Source organism: Accipiter gentilis, chromosome 10 (genome assembly GCF_929443795.1).
Source record: "Accipiter gentilis chromosome 10, bAccGen1.1, whole genome shotgun sequence".
NCBI lineage: Eukaryota > Metazoa > Chordata > Aves > Accipitriformes > Accipitridae > Astur > Astur gentilis.
In genome coordinates this window covers 2030362-2048511 of record NC_064889.1, presented here as the reverse complement: position 1 = coordinate 2048511, position 18150 = coordinate 2030362, and the positions used below count along the sequence as shown (strand labels likewise).

Genomic DNA, 18150 nt, shown 5'->3' with positions numbered 1-18150 from the left:
AGCTAGAGAGACAACTGGGGTTTGTACTGGTCTCTGATGGATCTTTGATACATGTCACACTCTGTGTTAGTACTTTTGGCAGTGTATGGTCTTCTAGCAGTCTTTTCAAGTTTTAGTCATCAAGGTCCAGTCAGACTGTGGAGCTGGTGTTCATGCCCTAATCAACCCAGACTATTCTGCTAGAGACTGAATTTTTGTAAAGGTCTAAATACTTTGTGGCAGGGAGGAGAGGACTGGGTGTATTTTATCCTGGACAACACCCCTCTGATGTAGGGAAGGGTTAGTGCCTGCAAGGCCACCTTTGGTGCAAGGTGTCTTACTCTTATTGTACCTAGCTTCTGAACTGTGCTCTGTACTCCCACTTTGGTAATATGCATCTCCTTTTAGTAGACCTCGTTGACCTCTCTTCTAGGTACGGACACTGTTTGTCAGTGGCCTTCCTGTGGATATCAAGCCCAGAGAGCTCTACCTACTCTTCCGACCATTCAAGGTAAGAAGGTCTTCAGACTTGGTCTTTGGTGGGAAAGATGCTGTTTTGTGGCCAACCTGGCAGCAAAGACCTCTGTCAGAGATCAGCATGGTATCCCATGGCTTGTGCTCAGCTGGGTAACCTCCCCTGGAGCCTGTTGTTGAAATCCTGCTGTCTCCAAGCTCAGTGAAGGCTGCTTGGTCAGCCCTGCTGCCCAACTGGACAAGACCTTCCTTGAGGATGTGTCCTGATCCCCTGACTGTCCATCCTTCACTAGATCACCACATAGGCTGTCCTTGGGGGAAGTGAGGTTCCCTTGTTTGCACTCTTCTAGAACAGGATGCTCTGTGCTCTCTAGGCACTAGCCAGGCAGGGTGCTCATCTTGGTAGCTTGATTAAGAGCTAGAAAATGGGTTTTCTTCCCAAAGGGCCAGAATGGACTAGCTAAGATACCTGCTCTGCCCTTAGTCTAATATCAGCCTTCTCTTTTGGTGGGAAGGAGAAGTGTTAACATACCTACTCTGGTGGCAAAGTCTGCCTTATGAAGTGTTTGGTGCTACAGGAACTCCTGGAGCTGTCACATCATGTCTCAGTTGTAGCTTGGCTCCTTCAGGAACCTGACACTGACTTGCTTTCTTCCCTTCTGCAGGGTTATGAAGGGTCACTGATCAAGCTGACTTCAAAGCAGGTACCTCCTTCTTCCAGCTTGGGCATTTTTGGCTTTTGCTAGAAAACCAGACATGCTGGGAGGGGAGGGGGACAGATGCCACTTCACTATGTAGAGCACTGACTGTGTTCCATACCATGTATACAGCTGGGTTCTGCTTACCTGTGCTGTTCTGGTGACCCCAAGCTCCCAGCACGGGCTGAATGGCTCCATATACTCTATTGCTGTCCAGGGCTACATGTGCTGGGTGAGACCTGATGCTTCAGCCTCAAACCCAGAGCTGCCAGAAACCTTCCCCAGTCCCATCCTAATCAAGGCAATAGTTCCCCTTGTGGGCAAGGGGTACCTTTGCTGGTGGCTACCAGGGCGAGCAGTGCCCCCATGTGTAGGAATGCCAAAGCATTTTGGTGTGATGGGAGCAGACACAGAGCAGGAATCTTGGGCTGATGACCCAAGATGCTTCAAGCTCTGCTTGAAGGCCCTCTGCAGCTTTAGATGGTCTCTCCTGCTTGCTGTAAGCTGTCTGGGGCAGAGGGGGTGGCAGGGTAGTCTGAGAAGCTGGAAGAGGCTTCCAAACTGAAATCAGCATTATTTCTTTTAGCCAGTTGGTTTTGTGACCTTTGACAGCCGGGCTGGTGCTGAAGCAGCAAAGAACGCCTTGAATGTGAGTACCTGGTGTGCTGGAAGTGCTAGGGGCCGTATGCCCTGCTGTAGCTAGACCTGGAGCTGTGGGCTAGTGTTGCTTGGCTTGTCTGTAGTGTAAGAAGGGTCAGGGTGTCACAGCTGTGCCCTTGAGTATGGAAGCTAAATGGTCCTGCAGCATCCCACCAGGGAAGCAGGTGAGCTTGTTTAAGGCTGATATCAGCCTGAGCAAATGGATGCAAACTATCCCATGCTTGGTGTAGGTGTGGCTTCTGACCACTGGAGGACTGCTCCAGGGCTTCTCAGTGTGGGGAAAGAATGGCTACTTCTTTCTTGAGTCAGCATGTACCTCCTTACTCAACAGTTGGTCTCTGATAACAGGAACCAGGCTGTGAATCCTGTTCCTTATCCATTAAGTGCTCCCCCCCTTTATGGGGAAGAGTTGTGGACTGAGACATCCCCACCTTGTTCAAATGAGTGTGGATTACCTATGTGTGTCGATGTATAGCCAGAGCTACTCTTTGAGGAGCTTTTCCTCCTGCTGTCTGCACTGAGGTGGGAGCTCATCCTAGCTTGACTTGGAGTACCTGAAGCTGGCAGGTCTTCTCTTGGGAACCAACCCTTAGCAAACAGATGAGAAGAGAGGTGTTGGGGGCATAGGTGGTTCCCAGGCGTATACAGGCATGGGGTGATACCCAGATGATGCACTGTAATGCTTTAATGAGGCATGTGGAGGTCAACTTGCATTTAGCATCAGCTTTGAGGTTTTAGGCTGAGGTCATCAGGGTATGTGGGTAGTGAAGCAGGCTCATTGCAAAGCTGGTCTGTCATGTGGCCATGGGGCTTGCTTGGTGCTAGTGGCCTTGTTAAAGCCTCACTTACCAAATGCCTTGATGAAAAATGTGTGGCAGTTCAGCAGAGCAGGTCCTTGTCCAGGACCTCTGCAGGCAGAAGGTACTTCAGGAAGGAAGGAAACCAGCCTTCCTGTGCTGCTGTTTCTATGGCAGGGCATGAGGCAGGATCAAAGCTATCTGGTACAGGCTCTTTAGCACATTCATGGCACTTCCAAACTGCTGCAGCTCAAAAAAAGACTGGAGGATGGTCAACATGGCAGGCATACCCAACACGATCTCCATCCCATGTGGGCCTGCAGAATTTAGTGGGATCTAGGCAGCAAGACATGCTGATCTGGTTCTGCTCTGCTGTAGACCTTGCCTCGGGCACTGGGGCATGTACTAGTGTCTCTGCCCAGGCTGGCAGCAGATGTAGCAGCACCACAGTATAGATAGGAGCTCCAGTGTAGATGGGGTTATCGCAGCTCCAGACAGATCTTTCCTGTCCAGTGTTGGAAGCCATCACTGCTATGCTAGTTGGTGAACTGCACATAAGGAGCAAAATTGTGTCCCTCATGTTGGAAGCAGTGGTCCTAAGCCAGCTAAACATAGAAATACAAGCATGTGGGAGCTTGAGTGTTGCAGTGAGGTGACAAAAATCTGAGCATGTGACTGTAGCATGATGGCCTTGTTTCCCTGGTTGCTTCATGAATAGACACAGCCTGTGCTTGGACTGGAAACCTCACCTCTGAGAGATTCCTGTGCTTTTTTCTGTGACAGGGCATCCGCTTTGACCCGGAGAACCCCCAGACCTTGCGGTTAGAGTTTGCTAAAGCCAACACAAAGATGGCCAAGAGCAAGCTGATGGCCACGCCAAACCCCACCAATATCCACCCTGCCTTGGGCGCACACTTCATTGCACGGGACCCCTGTGAGTATGCTGGGAGGGACTTTGAGGTCATGGCTGGTCCAACCTGGGAGATGCCTAACCCTGGGAATGCTGTGAGGGCAGAAAGGAAACCATAGCCCTGTATGCTCTTGTTGAAATCTGTCTGGTGCAGGAAGGCCAATGTGTTAGGGTTGCAGAATAACAGGCATCTGGTAAGGCTTCTGGCCGACATTAGAAGTATTGGGAGAGCAGAGTTAGCTTTGGTAGCTCAGGTGATACTTTAAGTCCTCTAAACCATCCCTGGGTGTGAAACAGAAAGGCTGAGTCCTGTCCCATGCATCCTCACCGTAGCCTGGTGGGGTGAGCAGCCCTGCTGAGGCTTGTTGGGCAGCCTGAAACGTGGTGCTGAGTGCCCTGTCTTTCTGTCCTGCCATCCTGAGGCACAGCCCTGTGCTGTGTGTGTGAACCAGCCTGCTCAAAGCCTGTGTGGGGCACTGAGCAGTGATGGAGCATGTTCCTGCCTCTCTTGGCAAGGCTAGGAGGCCAGAGGAGCAGCTGATAACAGATGCTGCAGGGGTGCTGTATTTCATACCTCGCTGAGATGGCAGTGCAAAGCTTTAGTTTGGGGTTGGAAATCCAGAGTCTGTCCCTGAAACAGGCTGTTGGGGCCAGCCACTGAGATGCTGTCACCTTGTCTCCTCCTGTCTAGATGACCTGACTGGAGCAGCTCTTATTCCAGCATCCCCAGAAGCATGGGCTCCTTACCCACTGTATACCACGGAGCTAACCCCTGCCATCCCCCATGCCGCCTTCACGTACCCGGCAGCCGCTGCGGCGGCCGCTGCTCTTCACGCTCAGGTGAGTCACTCCCCATGTCCTGTGCCAGGACCTGGGCTCTCCTCTCTCCCCTGCCCTGGTGCTTGCTCCCGTGGGTCTCTGCTTGGCTGGTTTAACCCCGGCCTCTGCACCTTGGCTCCTGGGGAAAGCCTCCTCCTGGCTGAAGTGTATTGCGGGGGGGGCAGCCCCATGCAAACCGCAGGGGAGAGGTCTATGTGGCTGAGAGCAGTCAGAGCTGGAAGCTGATTTCTGACCCTGCGGGTCTAGCCTGCTCCCCTGCAAGAGGCAAGCAGATGGGAGAAAGTCAGGGCTTGACTTGTGTCTGGCTTTGCTGGTCCCTGTGGCTGGAGAGCAATGTTGTGGGACTACTGTGAGGAAACACTACCTGCCAGCAAGTAAAATAACTTTGAAATGTCCTCCTTGAAGTCAGAGCAAAGGCAACAGGCTTAGCTCAGTGCTGAAGCTGAGGGGCTTAGCTGGGACCCCCTTGGGCCAAGCGACTCAAATACTTTTGAAGCTGGAGGAGGATGTCCTGCAGGAGATGAGCAATCAGAGCCTTGCCACAGTGAGGAACTCTGGGGCAGTGGTGTTAGCCACCCTGGGTGCAGGCTAGAGAGTGACTCTGAGCCTCTGGAAATGCTGGTGGTGGTGCAACTAAGCTGCCCGGTGTCCCAGGGTATGCTTACTGAGAGCTGGAGGTGTAGGGATGCCTGTACTGGTCTGAAACTGGAATGCTTTAATGTACTGAGACCAACACCCCTGCTGAGCATGAAGTCCCTGAAACCATGGAAAGGCAAAGGGAAAGCCAAAACAGAAGTAGTGTCCTAATTCCAGGTTGGAGCCCCTGCCCTGCTTGATGTTACCAGCCAGCTGTGCTCTGCCTGCTTTGGCCTCTGCTCCTGTAGTAGTGCCATGGGGGACTAGGGCAGTGGGACTCTGGGCTTATACCTCTGAGCATTGGGGCTTAACCTGTGCTCTCTGCCCTGCCAAGCAGGGTGTTTAGCTCCACTCTTCCCTGCTTAAATTGAGAGGAAGAAAAGCTGTGTCCCCTCACCTCATCCACCTGGCTGATGGTCAGCTCAGCTGGCCCTTTGGCATCTTCTTGCTTCCTGCAAGCATCTTGACTCTAACTGCCCAGCTTCAACCCAAGCTTGTTTCCCAAATGCAATATGGAGGCAACGGAGGGGATGCAGGCTCCTGGACTGTCTAGGGTTGTCTGTCCTGCCCCTCACATGCCTGCAGGCCTCTGCTGCTTTTGCCCTTCTACTGATGAGCTAGTGTTGGGCTGAAGCTCCTGTAGGGTAGGCAAGAAGTATGTGAGGACCAGGCACTGGCTTATTCTTCCAAGGGCCTCCAGAGCCAGGCTGGTCCTTCACTGGGAGGGTTGTGCTTCCTGGTGTTCTCTAAAAGTTACTAATGGTGCCCACAACTCTACAGGAGCATGCTCTGCTCCTGGGTAGCTCGGAAGAGCAGATGTCTTCCTTTTCCTACCTCTTGTGTGTAGGGTGATGGAGCCAAGGGCTGTTGCTGGTTGAATTGCCCCTGGCAGGGAGGACGAGAGAAAAACCCCTCTGGCCTGGCTGAGGTGATTGAGGGAGGTGAAACCATTCAAGGATGGTCATCAGTGACTGTGTGGGGACCCTGAGCGTAAGGGTTAGACACCAAAGCTTTGTGGTGGGGGAGAAAAACTCTGCTCCCAGAAGTGGTGGGTATCAAGGAGGCCTTCAGCCAGATCTTTTCCCTCTTAGTCTTAGTTCCTGCCTTCCAGCTGGCAAGCTGCTAGCTTTCAAAGAGGTATTTTGGCCTGAAGAATGACACTGAGGCTCCAGGGAGCTCCCTGCATAGGTAGAACTCCCTGCCCAAGGAAGTCCCTAAGTGGTGATGTACCCCTAAGCCTTAGGGAGCCAGTGTAACCCCTCCAGGCCCACGGCCATGGCTGGACCCAGCTATCTTCTGAAGACCAGCTGGGCGGGCCAAGCAGCTCCTTGCTGTGTTGCGCTTGAGCCAGCGGTGACCTCGCAGGGAGACATTCTGGCGCAGTATATGTTACCAATAAAGTTTTATAGGGTTAAACATTACTCAGGCTGGCAGCTCTGAGCTGCCTGGTCTCTAGGCCGGAGCCCTCTCCCTTGCAGAGCCAAGGCAGGGTGGAGCAAATCAGTGATATGACTTTTGCTCACAAACTGGGCCAAAAGGTGTAACCTCAGTCTTGGTGTGCTGAGCCCTCTGCACTCACCGGCAGGGGCTGGCTTGCCTTGCTGGCCGGGTGGTGGGCACATGGGTTGTTCTCCAGGACAGCTGCAGTTCTTTCTTCTGGGACTGGTGTTGGCTGGAGGATGTTCATGGGGATGGCCAGAGCTGTAGTAGCTCCATAGCAATCAGTCTTGAAGCAGGCATGAAGTTGGAGGCTGTAGCTAAACTGAGAGCTTGTCGCAAAAGGTGTAAACTTGAAGCGCTCATCCTCTCGCAGCTCTGTGTTCAAGTCTGGTAGCGAGCGGGAGAGGAGGTGGCTGCCCTCTGCGATGCACCTATGCAACCTCCTGAAGAGCTGCCCAGAGGGCTGGCAGGAGTGACGAGGGGCAGGAGATGGCATGAGGCTGGCCTGGCCTCAGCTCGCGCGCTGGGAGCTGTCGGTAAGCTGCTCGCAGACGAGACTGATGGCTGCTGCTCCTGGCACTGCCAAGCTGCTGTGCCGTGGTGATGCTCCTGGCAGGCATCAGGCTGCTGTAGACGTGACTGTGGCCTGACCCTGCACTGCGAAGAGCCTCTACCTGTGGGGACTCCACTGACTTTAAGATTGTCCCATCTGCCTTCCCTCCCACCCTCTCTCAAATCCCTCCTTTGATGTCCCTAGTGAACTCCAGCCATGATGCCAGCGCAGGCTAGCCCTGAAGCTCAGAGCTGTCCCTGGACATGGGACACCCTAGTGATGCCTTATTGCAGCTAGTGGAGTGGCTGTACTACAGCTCCATTCCTAGAAGTGTTAAGCATGATGGCAGCCACGTCTGGAAAGACTGGTAAGGTAACCATCTCTCCTCCAAGGTGCACCATGGGATTTGCAAGCTTCTGCCCATCTCTGTAGCCCGTATCTCCTTGGCAACCCAGTGCATGGGCCTCACGCTACCCACCCACCAGAGCCTGGGGAATGAGATACCAGGCCTTCTTTCTAACCCACATCTCCAACTTGGCAGCACATGAAATGGCGCACACAGCATGGCACCATCTTACATCAACTCCCCCCAGCTGAGCCAGGCTCAGCCAGGTCCTGCCAGTGGGAGGGGAGCAGCCTGGTTGAGCCAGGGGCAGAGGCAACCCTGCCACTTGGTGTGAAAGAAACCTGGTTTCTCCCCAACCATGACCCTTCGAGGGCAACCAGAAATACACCTTGACCTCACTCCTGGCACACGGTGGGGGAGGTGAGTGACGTGATAGTGATAGCACACGACTAAATTCTAGCGGGCACGTTAGACAACAGCACTTGCCAGTCACTTTGTTCCAGAATTGCATACCGGGACAGACCCTGCCCTTAATCATGGGTCTAATCTCACCTCTTTCCTCTCCAGTTACTGGAAATGGAGCAAGTTCCTACCTGGAGCTTGGCTTCTCTCTTGTGGCCTGAAATCACAGGCAGGACACAGGTCTTGTGAGCCATAACGAAGGGAATCGGCAGCCTGGGAGAGGTGGGAGTGGTGTAGGAAACTGGGAGCTTGGGAAGAGGGAAGGTGGCCTGGCTTGGGACTGGTTGGCAGGGAGGATGGTTGCTGTGGTCAGCTCTAACTGAAGGAACCAGAGTCCTGGCTCACTCTCACTTCTCCTTGCAGTGGCTCTGGGTAGACTTTTTTTTTCCTCCTTGTGGAAGTGATGTTGGGGAAAGCAGTCATCAAAGATGGGGGCCCAGGTCTGCCCTTGCCCTTGGATGACTGAGGTGCAAAGATGTGCAGAGTTGGTCCCCTGGGAAGATGGGGAGAGCTTGCCATAAGCATAGAGACAGTGATACAGCTCGTCTTGTTCCACTTGAACCTGGTGAACAGTTTCATCTATTGCCTGTGTGATGGAGTTGGGCTGCATTGCATTTCTAATGTGAAATCACTTGTTCTGGAGCACCTCTAAGCTGGGCTTTGAGTGGGCAGTAGAAGACACCAGGGGCTATCAATGCTCCTGGAGCAATTCTGCAAGGGGATGCTTTCAGCTGTGGCAGCACCCCTGAGGGGCAGGACTTCCCCTGGAAAGCAGGGGCTGGATGCAGGATTGTTTCATAAGAACATGAGTGAGGCTGGTGGTGGTTACCACATGGTGCTTGTAGGAGACTAGGCTGATGTGTTGGGTACCCAGAGCCCAGGAGACTGTGGTAGATGCTTCCAAGGCAGGGAGCAGGTCATGGGCCAAAAGCTCACAGATGCCAATCCCTTTGCAGGTGGGCTGCCCAAGCTGCCCTCAGAGCATCCATGTTGCTGCTGCTGGCAGCAGCTTTGTCTGGAGGCTTTGAGGAGATGGTGGAGGTGGGCCTCAAGCTGGCACCTGTCCAAGCAAGTGGTGGGTGGAAGGAGCAGTCCTGGATCATGGCTATGTAGTGGTGGTGGTGCAAGAGCCCAGTGGGACCCTGAGGCTTCCCAGCACTGAGTTAAGGCAGAGCCCATTGATGGAATGAGAGGTCAGTGTTCAAAAAAAACCCCTTTCCCTCTTGTTTGGTGTCTGGGCTGGCTCAGAGCAAGTTGGATCTCCTGAGTTGTGGCTGCTGTTGTAGATGGACATGAGGCAGATCCCAGTGGCTGTGATCTGGTGCTGATCCTAGAGAACTGGGAATGTGGGGAAGATCTGCTAGGGTGGGCTCAGGTGCTGTGCTCCTCTGAGTACTGCCTTCTGTTGGGATGCTGCTGTTTGGTGGGCATGTGACAACCTGGGTGCCACCAGCCTGGCTGAGCCCTGGAGAACCAAGCAACGACCACCACGGTGGATCTGCTGGACAACAGGGATCCTGCCTTTGCCCCACTGGCCTCTGGACTCACTGCATGGTCCCATCTGCAAAATCTCCTGAACTTTGTCTTGTGGCAGCTAAGCTCTGATAGACCTTCCCTGGGCTGGGAGGCTGGAGACAGCGATGGATTTTCTGTGCCTAATAAGTTGTTGCCTGTTTGTTGGGGCTCTCGTGTAGGACTTCCCAGGATAATTTTTTCAGGGCAATCTCCATCCTTCCTGGAGGTGTGAAGCACTCTTCAAGATCTCCATGGTTATGGTGTCATCTTAACCTCCGGTAACTTAGTGCTGGCTGAGCAGCCCTGAGCAAGCTCTCCCCAAGCCCTCTGTTTCCTCCTAGCCAGTGAAAAGCAGGCAGGAGATGTTCTTAGCTCCTCGAGGTACCTGCTAAGCAGCCATTCTTGCTAAATCACACCTGATGAGTGAACTGGACTGAGACACCATCGGAAGTGACTTACCTGTGGCCAGCACTGGCGCTCCCTGGCTAGCTCAACCTGAAGGAAAGTAGCACAATTTGTTTCTGTTCTGGGAAAAGGAGAAATGCTTGTTTGCTGTGGTCTGTGAGATGGGTATATCTCCACAAGCTGCCTCTAGGCCCAGAGGGGTACAAGGCATTGGATGGATGCCTGTTAAAACACTCCTAAGCAACAGGATAGATCAGTGTCTGTCGTGTTGTGCATGCTCCTCAATGTGGTGTGAGATGATGTGCTGATCTTCCAGCTCTCCCTCACCATAGCTGCCTGGGGAGATGTGTCTGCTTGATTCAACTTCTTGGTGAAGGTTTCTTGGTGGTGGGCTGAGCTGCTTGTGTCTTACACAGCATGCAAGTGTTTGGATGCTCGTCTCCTCAACCCAGCCCCCTGAAGGACCCTGGAAGAGGGTGGCTTGGGTGAAGTGCCTGCTGCTGAGGCTGGAAGCGTGTGTCCAGAGAGCACTAATGGATGATGTTAGTGCCTTCTGGGTGCACCTTTGCAGGCTGTCCTTGCCTGCCCTGAGTTGCGTTCCCAGCAGCTGGAGCAGAGCAGCTCTTGCCAGCCACCAGTGTAGTCTGCCCAAGGCTTGCACCCAGTGACCTGCAGTCTGGGGGAAGTGGTGATCATGAAGTTTGTGGCTTGTTGAGGTGAGGCCGTCTCAGCAGTGCAATTGAAGATGCCACTCTGCATGTCAGCAGCTGGTAACTAGATGCAGCTCTTGGACATGCTGGTTGGGGTCCTACCAGCTCCTAGGAGCACAATGGAGTGCTTTGTCCCTGCCTGCACATGGAGCCTTTCTGGTACCTGGGGAGGTGGCTGGGTCTATTCCCGCTGTAGGGATAGCTCTGAGCTCTACAGGATGCTGGGGCTGACTGCAGAGCAAAGATAAGCAGGCCTAGAAGCAACTGAGGAGGAAAGGCAGGCCATCCAAGCTAAAGGTGGCTTGAGGATGGATCTGTGTATTCAGTCCTCCCTACCCCCCCTCTTTTTCCTGCTGAAGGAATTGCTCTCCATATGGATGGTGAGCAAGATAGGAAATTTAAATTCTGAGGGTAACTGGGAGACAGTGGAGGACTTGACAAGGGGAGTGAAGTGCTGATGGGGTGTTTATCTGCCCCATTTATTCTTTCTTTGTGATTTTTAGGTAGCACTGGTCTTGTGCTGCAGCAAGGGAGGGGCTGTTCACTTCTGGATGTTTCACCTGGCCTCTGGAAGGTGGCAGGCAGAGGCACAAATTTCTCCAGCTTTTTTTCTGGGACAGATGTTGAACGCGGCAGCATGAGGCTGGCTGCAGTGGGCTGGCAGTGTCTGTCTTGTCCCTACAGGCAGGCGAGCAGGAGATATTTGCAGTGGTGTGGCCAGACTGCTTTCCAACTGTGAGCTAATGCAGCTCTAGAAACAACTGCGTCTCTTCCAGTAAAAGCCTCCCTTGCTCTGTGTTCCTTGCCCAGTGTTGGATGTCTCCATTCTCTCTTTCTCAGCTTCCTCCTTGACAGACGTAGTATTTTGAGAGATAATGGATCTTCCAAAAGCCCTCAGAGAAATTTGCTCCCTACAAGGAAGTGCTTTGGCTTGGCCTGCTGGGTTGCAGTCCTTTTGGGATGTTACAGAGTCTCTTGTAGTGCTGGTCTCCTCTTCCAGATGGCTCCAGGAGTCTCCTATTTGCAGAACCTCTGTACTCCCTGGCAGAAGCAAGGTGCCTGAGACACTGTGAGGGATGTGGAAAGAAAACTGCCTTGGCATGTGCCACTGTCCTGAAGAGCACATCCTCTTGGCTAGCTGCTGCCTCCAATCTGGTTCTTCCAGAGCTTTCTGCTGGTTTCAGAAATGTCTGAGCTAGTGAGGGGGTCTTCCTGCTTCATCCCATCAAGCCTGTACTGTTTCTGTGGGCTGAAAGACGTGGCAGGTCATTTCCTCACCCTGCCAGCATGTCAGAGCCTTGGCTTGTACCCAGGATCATTGCATCCGCAAGAGCTCCTGCCAGCCTCCAGGCTGAGCCCCTCTGGCTGCAGGGCTGTGCTACTGGCAGGTGGGGCCACTGTGAATCAGGCTGGTTGGGTTTGTGTGTATGAGCATCGGAGACCTCCAGGAGGAAGGCAAGGAGAGCTAGTCCATCAGAAGTAGAGGTTTATTGGCGCCAGAGCTACAAACAGCATGTTTTTTTGTAGGGGAAAAGCAGCATTTCTCTTGAAACTGGAGGTGCTGGAGGCTCTGGCCAGGCATGGGGTGTGCATGTGGGGGCAGAAGCTGTCTCAGACACCCTGAGGAGGGGATGGAGAGCCACCAGACTTGGGTAGTGGGGTCTTGCATGTGTGCAGCTGCTGGGCTTGCTTACAGGTGGCCTGCTTGTGCTGAGCCTGGTGTGGGCTGGAGGCAGCTCTCGGGGTTAAGCAGCCTTGTGAATGCAGGGGGAGTTCCCTGTTGCTGCTGGGCAGGAGGAAACTACTTCCAGCTGTGGAGGGGAGGGCTGCTGGAGTGGGAGACACTGGCAAGGGAGGAGGACTGCTGGCTGCTGAGATGCGGATCTGCTGAGCAAGCACCTCCTGGTGACAGGGCTGAGGGGGAGCAAGTAAGCCCTGTCCTTGCACTGGCAGCTGCTGTGGTGGCCCCATAATGTGTCAGTGGTGATGCTGCCCACACCGGGCTGTGAGCCTTCCTGGTCTGTGTCAGTGCAAGGAGATAACTGTGCCCCAGAGCAGCACAGTGGCCCCAGGGTGGGGAGCAGGGGTGCAGCTTAGCCAGGTCCCTCTCACAGGCTAATGGAGAATTGATAGCACTTTGGTCAGGGCACTAGATGGGACCCTTCCCTGGGGAGGAGGGTCTTGGTAATGTCCATGCCCTCAATTCCCTCTGTCCAAGGCTGGACTGACTGGGATGCACCTGGCTGCTGTGTCATGGAATAAGTTATGGGGCCAGCTGGGAGCTGAGTTGGTGGCACCCGCTTGCCTCATGAAGGTGTCTGACCAGCCCAGTGTGCCTGGCTACAGACAGTTACCTCAAGCGTGGTGCTGGTGCCTGAACAGAAGCCTGGGATCCAGCAGACCTAACCTTGTAGGAGCTGGCACAAGAAGAGGGACTTGAGGCCCCTGAGCTTGTGCTTGGGGCTGTTCAGTTACTGGCATCACAGCCCTTGTGCTGGTGGAGGGAGGACGTGGCCACTGCAGGCAGCTGTGCTTTCTGGGAGGTGTGGCCTTATGGTCCCCTCCGGCTCCTGTATGGAGGCTGCGGTGTCAAGGTGTTGGCAGTTTGCTGTGTGTCTCTGCATGAAGGAGTGAATGCAAAACCTCTGGCTTTGCGTCTCCATCGGGTGTCAGGCTTTTGCTTCTTACAGGGGTAAAGCGAGTAGGGTTTGAAGGTACCCACTGAGGATGTGCCTAGCTTGGAGACTAATGCAAGGGCTGTCACTGAGTCTCCGGGTGTCCTGGTCTTCAGCTCTGTCTCTTCTGAAGACCTGTGTGCAGCTTCTGGAAAGCTGATGCAGCTGCGGTTGGGGACACGGGTCTGCATCTCTACTCCTGGATAACTTTGCAGCAAGACTTGCATTGCATGTACCATCCACTGCATCAGTTGGGTGGCATGCTGCCTGCTAGGTAGTTAGAAAATAGCCAGCTCCTGTTTCCTCCTCATTGCCAACTGTCATCTCAACCTGGAGTGGCTTTCTTGATGTCTCTTGCATGCTTACAGCCTGCAGGGGAGACCTGACTCTGGCAAGAGCCCTGTTGGAAAGAGGCTGGCAGGATCGCCCTTGCTGGGCATAGCTACGTAGGGGTTAGATGAGCTGTAAAGCCTCTGCCGAAGTAAATGCTTTGGCTGTGGCTGCAACTCTTCCTTTGCCCAACTGACCTGGGACCTTGCTTTAAGAAAGTCTGCCTGTCCTCGATCAAGGGTCCCTCTTGAGAGAGTGCCATGCATGGGGGTGGGAGCTGGCCTGGGAATACTGTTGGTTTTCCCTCTGGCCCTAGAGTGGTGCATGTGCTTGGGAGGGGAGCATCTAGCCAGACTTGTTAGGTAAAGGGACAACCTTGCTGGAATGGTCTGGGACGGGGAACAGTTCATGCTGGGCTCTAAGGAGTTTTCTGCCTCTTTTTTACCCATCTTAGAGCAAAGTCCATCGTTCTGCTGGTACCCAGACGCCTGAGCGTACCTGCTGCTCTTGATGCCTGTCCGCGCTGAGGCTGTGCTCTCCTCCCACCAGCTGGGGAGGGAGGAGAGTGGCGATGGCTGCCGTGTTTCAGCTAGCTCCCTCCGCAAACAGCAGCGGGACCGAGCTCTATGAGCTGCTCCTGCTGCTGGATCTGTGTTCAGTCAAGTGGCACAGACTCCTCTCCCGCTGCTGTCAGGCATGAAGCTGCTAACTCAGCCCAGCCTGAGGTACCAATCTTGCAGATCAAATGGGAGCATCTGGATGTCTGATGCTATTCTGCTGGACATTGCCAGCTTGCTGCATCTACTGACAGGCTGGGAAGTGACTGTTCAGTTACTGTTCCCATGTCTGTTATTTGGGTTCCCATCCAGCAGTCCTTCCTCAGCAGGGAGCAGGCCTGAGCAGTAGATGTGGCAGCAATGACCTGCCAGGGAAGCCTGCAAGTCTTGCTGGTTTGCAGCTCTACCAAGTACTTCCCATGACGTGGTCTGCCTGGAGCCTCTTCTGATGGCTGGGTTGTGGCTTAGAAAACTTCATGGGTCTCTTCTGTGGTGGATGAGCTAGTTCTTACCCCACATGTGTCACGTAAAGGTGGTCTGGTTTAAATGTGTGGTCTTGAGATGCCTCCTTCTGCTGGCTGAGGGCAGAGCGGCCACCACCTTGGGGTGCTGCATGCCCAAAGCGAGCCTTCTCTGCCCTGCCTGAGCCTGATCAGGGAGAAAGATGTAAACTTGGGGGGTGTGGGGGAATGGGAGCATGCTGGGGGGTGGGACAGCCCCTCCTTGCGCACACTTCTCCAGTGGTAAACTTCCTAGACAACTTGGTGGTGAGGAGCTTTCCTAGCTTGGATGGTGGTGGTCCGTGTGTTGTAGTGAGCTGGGGCCAGGCATGGGTGTGAATTTGGGGGCTGTCTTCTGGTTATGCCAATAGGCAGAAAGTTCTTGATGTTGAGTCAAGCCCTGAAATGGGGTGCTAGCTTCCTTCTTAGATATGTGGGATCCTGCCATCCTCCTTAAGGGAGGGCCTGGCTGGTTCCCAGTGCCTGGTGAGCCTGAGCCTGTCCTTGTATGAGCCATCAGAGCTGGCTGGCATGCTGGGTAGTGCTGGCATGGTGCAGCCCCAGGTTGGGATGCCACTCAAGTAGTGTTTGGGGCTCACCCTGGAGCCTCCTTTCCCATGCTGGAGACATCTTTACTCAGTGGAGTACATGGCCTGAAGAAGCTGAAGGTTTGGGCTCTGGTTGAGATAATCCTAGATCATGGACCTGTGGCATGGCTTTCTCTTCCAGATGCGCTGGTATCCTCCCTCTGAAGCTACCCAACAAGGATGGAAGTCTCGTCAGTTTTGTTAGTTCGTTAGTAAGTAATTAATTACTCTTGGAGCTGGGTCCTTGTCCTGCTTGTCCCTGGGCTCTTGTGGGGAGGAGGGATGGGAGCTCGGGCTCAGCCTCCTGCATCCACCCAAGGAGTTGGTTGGGTTACATTGATGGGTGATGGAGCCAAATCCACCCTGCTGGGAGCAGGGAGACCCACCAAGCCCCAGGGTGGGGAAGGACCTGTGGGTGCCGCTTGGGGAGCAGATCAAGCCAGCCCCACTCACCGTTCCTCCTCTTCCACAGCGTCTCTCCTCGGCTTGTGTTCCTCCTCCCTGCCTCTCCACGGAGGGATGTGCCAGGGATGAGTGCTCAGACTCTTCTTGGTTTGGTTTGTGGCCAGCGGCAAGGCGCCTGGCCCCTATGCGCTGCCCCCCCACCCTGTTCCCCCCCCACCCCCACCCCATCCCGGGGCTGCCAACATCCCCCATCCCCAGACTGTGAAGCTGCTGTGGCCCCTGCCATGGGCTGTGTGCTGCCTCCATCCATCCTTCCATCCCTCCCTCCATCCCCGGGACATTCTCTCCAACTGAGCTTTGCTGTCCAGCTGTGCTGAAACCCAGCTGGGGGGGGGGGGGGGGGGGGGGCTCGGTCCTGGACTTCCCCGAGCTCACCCTGCCCCTGGTAGCTCGGCTGAAGGAAATGAAAGGCAATGGGTTTTGCATGTTTTCTGGCATGAATTAAAACACTTAACTTGTGTATGTGTGAGTGTAAGTTTGTTTGTTCTAGCGTTTGTGTAACCGTTAGCAACAGGTCTTGGCCCAATGGATTGATCCATCAAGGTTTTCATCTTGCTTCGGTGAAGACTTGGCTTTGAGAAATACTAACTGTCCTTGTCTCACCCCTTCTCCCACCTCTGCCCTCCCCTTCCCCGTACAACCAGAAAAATTTGAAAAATGTTTCTTTTTTTCTTTCTTCCAAGTATGATGCACTGGGTTTCTGTTCTCATCCATTCTTCTCTGGTTTTAAAGTCAGGGTTATTATATTGTTAGTTTTTCTTCAGACCTCTATATATAGAACAGCTGTAAAATATCTAACCTCTTTTTTTTCCACATCTTTCTGATTGGAGAGCATCCAGTCCTGCCAAATAATCAGCCATCCTTATGGGAATACCGAACAAAAAAAAGTACGAGTATTTTTGTACCATGTGTAATAAGGAAATATTTATGCATCATAAAGAATTTCTTGTGTGTTGTGTGCAATTAATTATTATTATTATTAAAGAGAAATTGTAATCCTGTAAGATAAGTTAATGTTTAGTTAAAAGCTTGAAAGAGAAGGGTTGTCTTCTGTAACAATGATTAAGTCAGGCATAGTAAACAAGAAATTGTGCAATTTTTGTTTTAGCATCTTATTGCTTGGTATTGAAGTGCTTTAAGTATTATACGACCATGGCTGTCTCGCTTGTATTAAAAGAGTTGAGAATAAGTTGCTATATAATTGCTGATCCTATGAGAATGTGAAACTGGATAATATATGAAATGCAACAACAACAAAAAAATATACTCAGAGGCTGCTGTGACTCTTTTTCTGTGGTCTGTTGTGTTTTCTTCTGGGGCTGGGTTGGGATGCTTCAGGCTTGGTGTTACCCATCCCCCTTACCCTCCTTGCCTGCGTTTCCCCAGCTGTGTCTGGAAGGATGCAGCCTGGTCTGGGACATTGCATGAGCAGGGTTGGGGCATCTTCCCCCCCCCCATATAGAAGAGCAAGTCCTTGCCTGCGCAGGCATGTGTTAGAAAGGGACTGTTGATGCTGAGCTCTTCTGGAGGCCTCTGAGAGGGCAACCATGTGCTTTTTTTGGGTGTTTTTGTTTCTTCCCCCGCCCCCATCGAGTGCCTGTGGAGGCTGAGGGCCTCTCCTCCGTGCCAGCACTTCTCCTCTGCCAGGGATGCAGTGAGGAGAGATGTCCTTAGAAGGGAAACGTCCTCCGTGGCTGCAGCATCACCCTGTGCCTGCCCAGCTCCTCCTCTAGTGCAGGGTGGCCTGGCTGGGGCTGCTGCCATCTTTTTGTGGCCTTATCTGTACCTGCTAAAACAGCTCTGGGAACCGCAGATGTGGAGGGGGGGGGGGGGGTTGTCCTGGTGGGATGAAAGCAGGGCTGGATGTTACAGCGGGAGCTGCCTGTGGCTGCACTGGAAAGAGCTTGCTTGGGGTGGCTGGGGGGGGGTCTCCCTGCTGTGCCAAAGGGCTGCCCACAGCTCAGCTCAGCGGGTCCCGGGGAGGGGGAGGCTCCTAAAGCCCTCCTGTGCAGCTTCCTACCCTGGGGATCAGTGTTTTCCTCTCTCCCCAGGGCTTCAAGGGCAGCGCTGAGCAAAGGCGAGGAGCAGGGGAAAAAAAAAAAATCCAAAAAAAAACAACACAAGAAAAAGCGAAAGGCAGGTCTAAAAATAACCCCGCTGGCCACTGTTCCTGGGAATGGGCTCAGCTGAGCTCTGCAGCTCTGGGAAGTGACTCGCTGTGGACCACAGGCTGCCTGAGCCAGAGCAGCCCTGCCAGCCTGTTCCCCATGGGATCTCCCCAACCCACAGTCCAGGCAAAACTTGTTCCTCGCTGAATCCCAGCTGCTGCCTGAATCCCGGCTCCTGCCTGAAACCCGGCTTCTTCTGCCGGGCCGGCTCTCCCCTGCTGGGTCCATCCACATCTCGCAGCCCTGCTCACCCAAGTGGAAACACCCCGGAGAGCAGTCGGGGCCTGGTGATGGGAGCGTGTAAGGCTTTAAATTATAGAGGAGATTTTTTTTTTTTTTTTAAAAAAAAAATCCTTTAGCACATGCATTAACATGGCCAGGCAATAAATAATTTACGCTCAGCTCTATTAAGCTTTTACACTGGGACCCACGCAACACGGCTC

At 53.5% G+C, this 18150-nt stretch overlaps 1 protein-coding gene across 1 annotated transcript in view; it reads left to right on the top strand.

Moving 5' to 3' along the window:
* Positions 1 to 16827, top strand: part of RBPMS2 (RNA binding protein, mRNA processing factor 2) — a 30153-nt gene extending 13326 nt beyond the window's left edge. Inside the window, exons 2-8 of the mRNA XM_049812017.1 lie at positions 413 to 490; positions 1119 to 1157; positions 1738 to 1800; positions 3392 to 3542; positions 4210 to 4358; positions 15217 to 15286; positions 15547 to 16827. Coding sequence (XP_049667974.1) covers positions 413 to 490; positions 1119 to 1157; positions 1738 to 1800; positions 3392 to 3542; positions 4210 to 4358; positions 15217 to 15279 — 543 coding nt within the window. The 3' untranslated portion in view covers positions 15280 to 15286; positions 15547 to 16827. The remainder of the gene's footprint in view (positions 1 to 412; positions 491 to 1118; positions 1158 to 1737; positions 1801 to 3391; positions 3543 to 4209; positions 4359 to 15216; positions 15287 to 15546) is intronic.
* The last annotated feature ends 1323 nt before the right edge of the window (positions 16828 to 18150 follow it).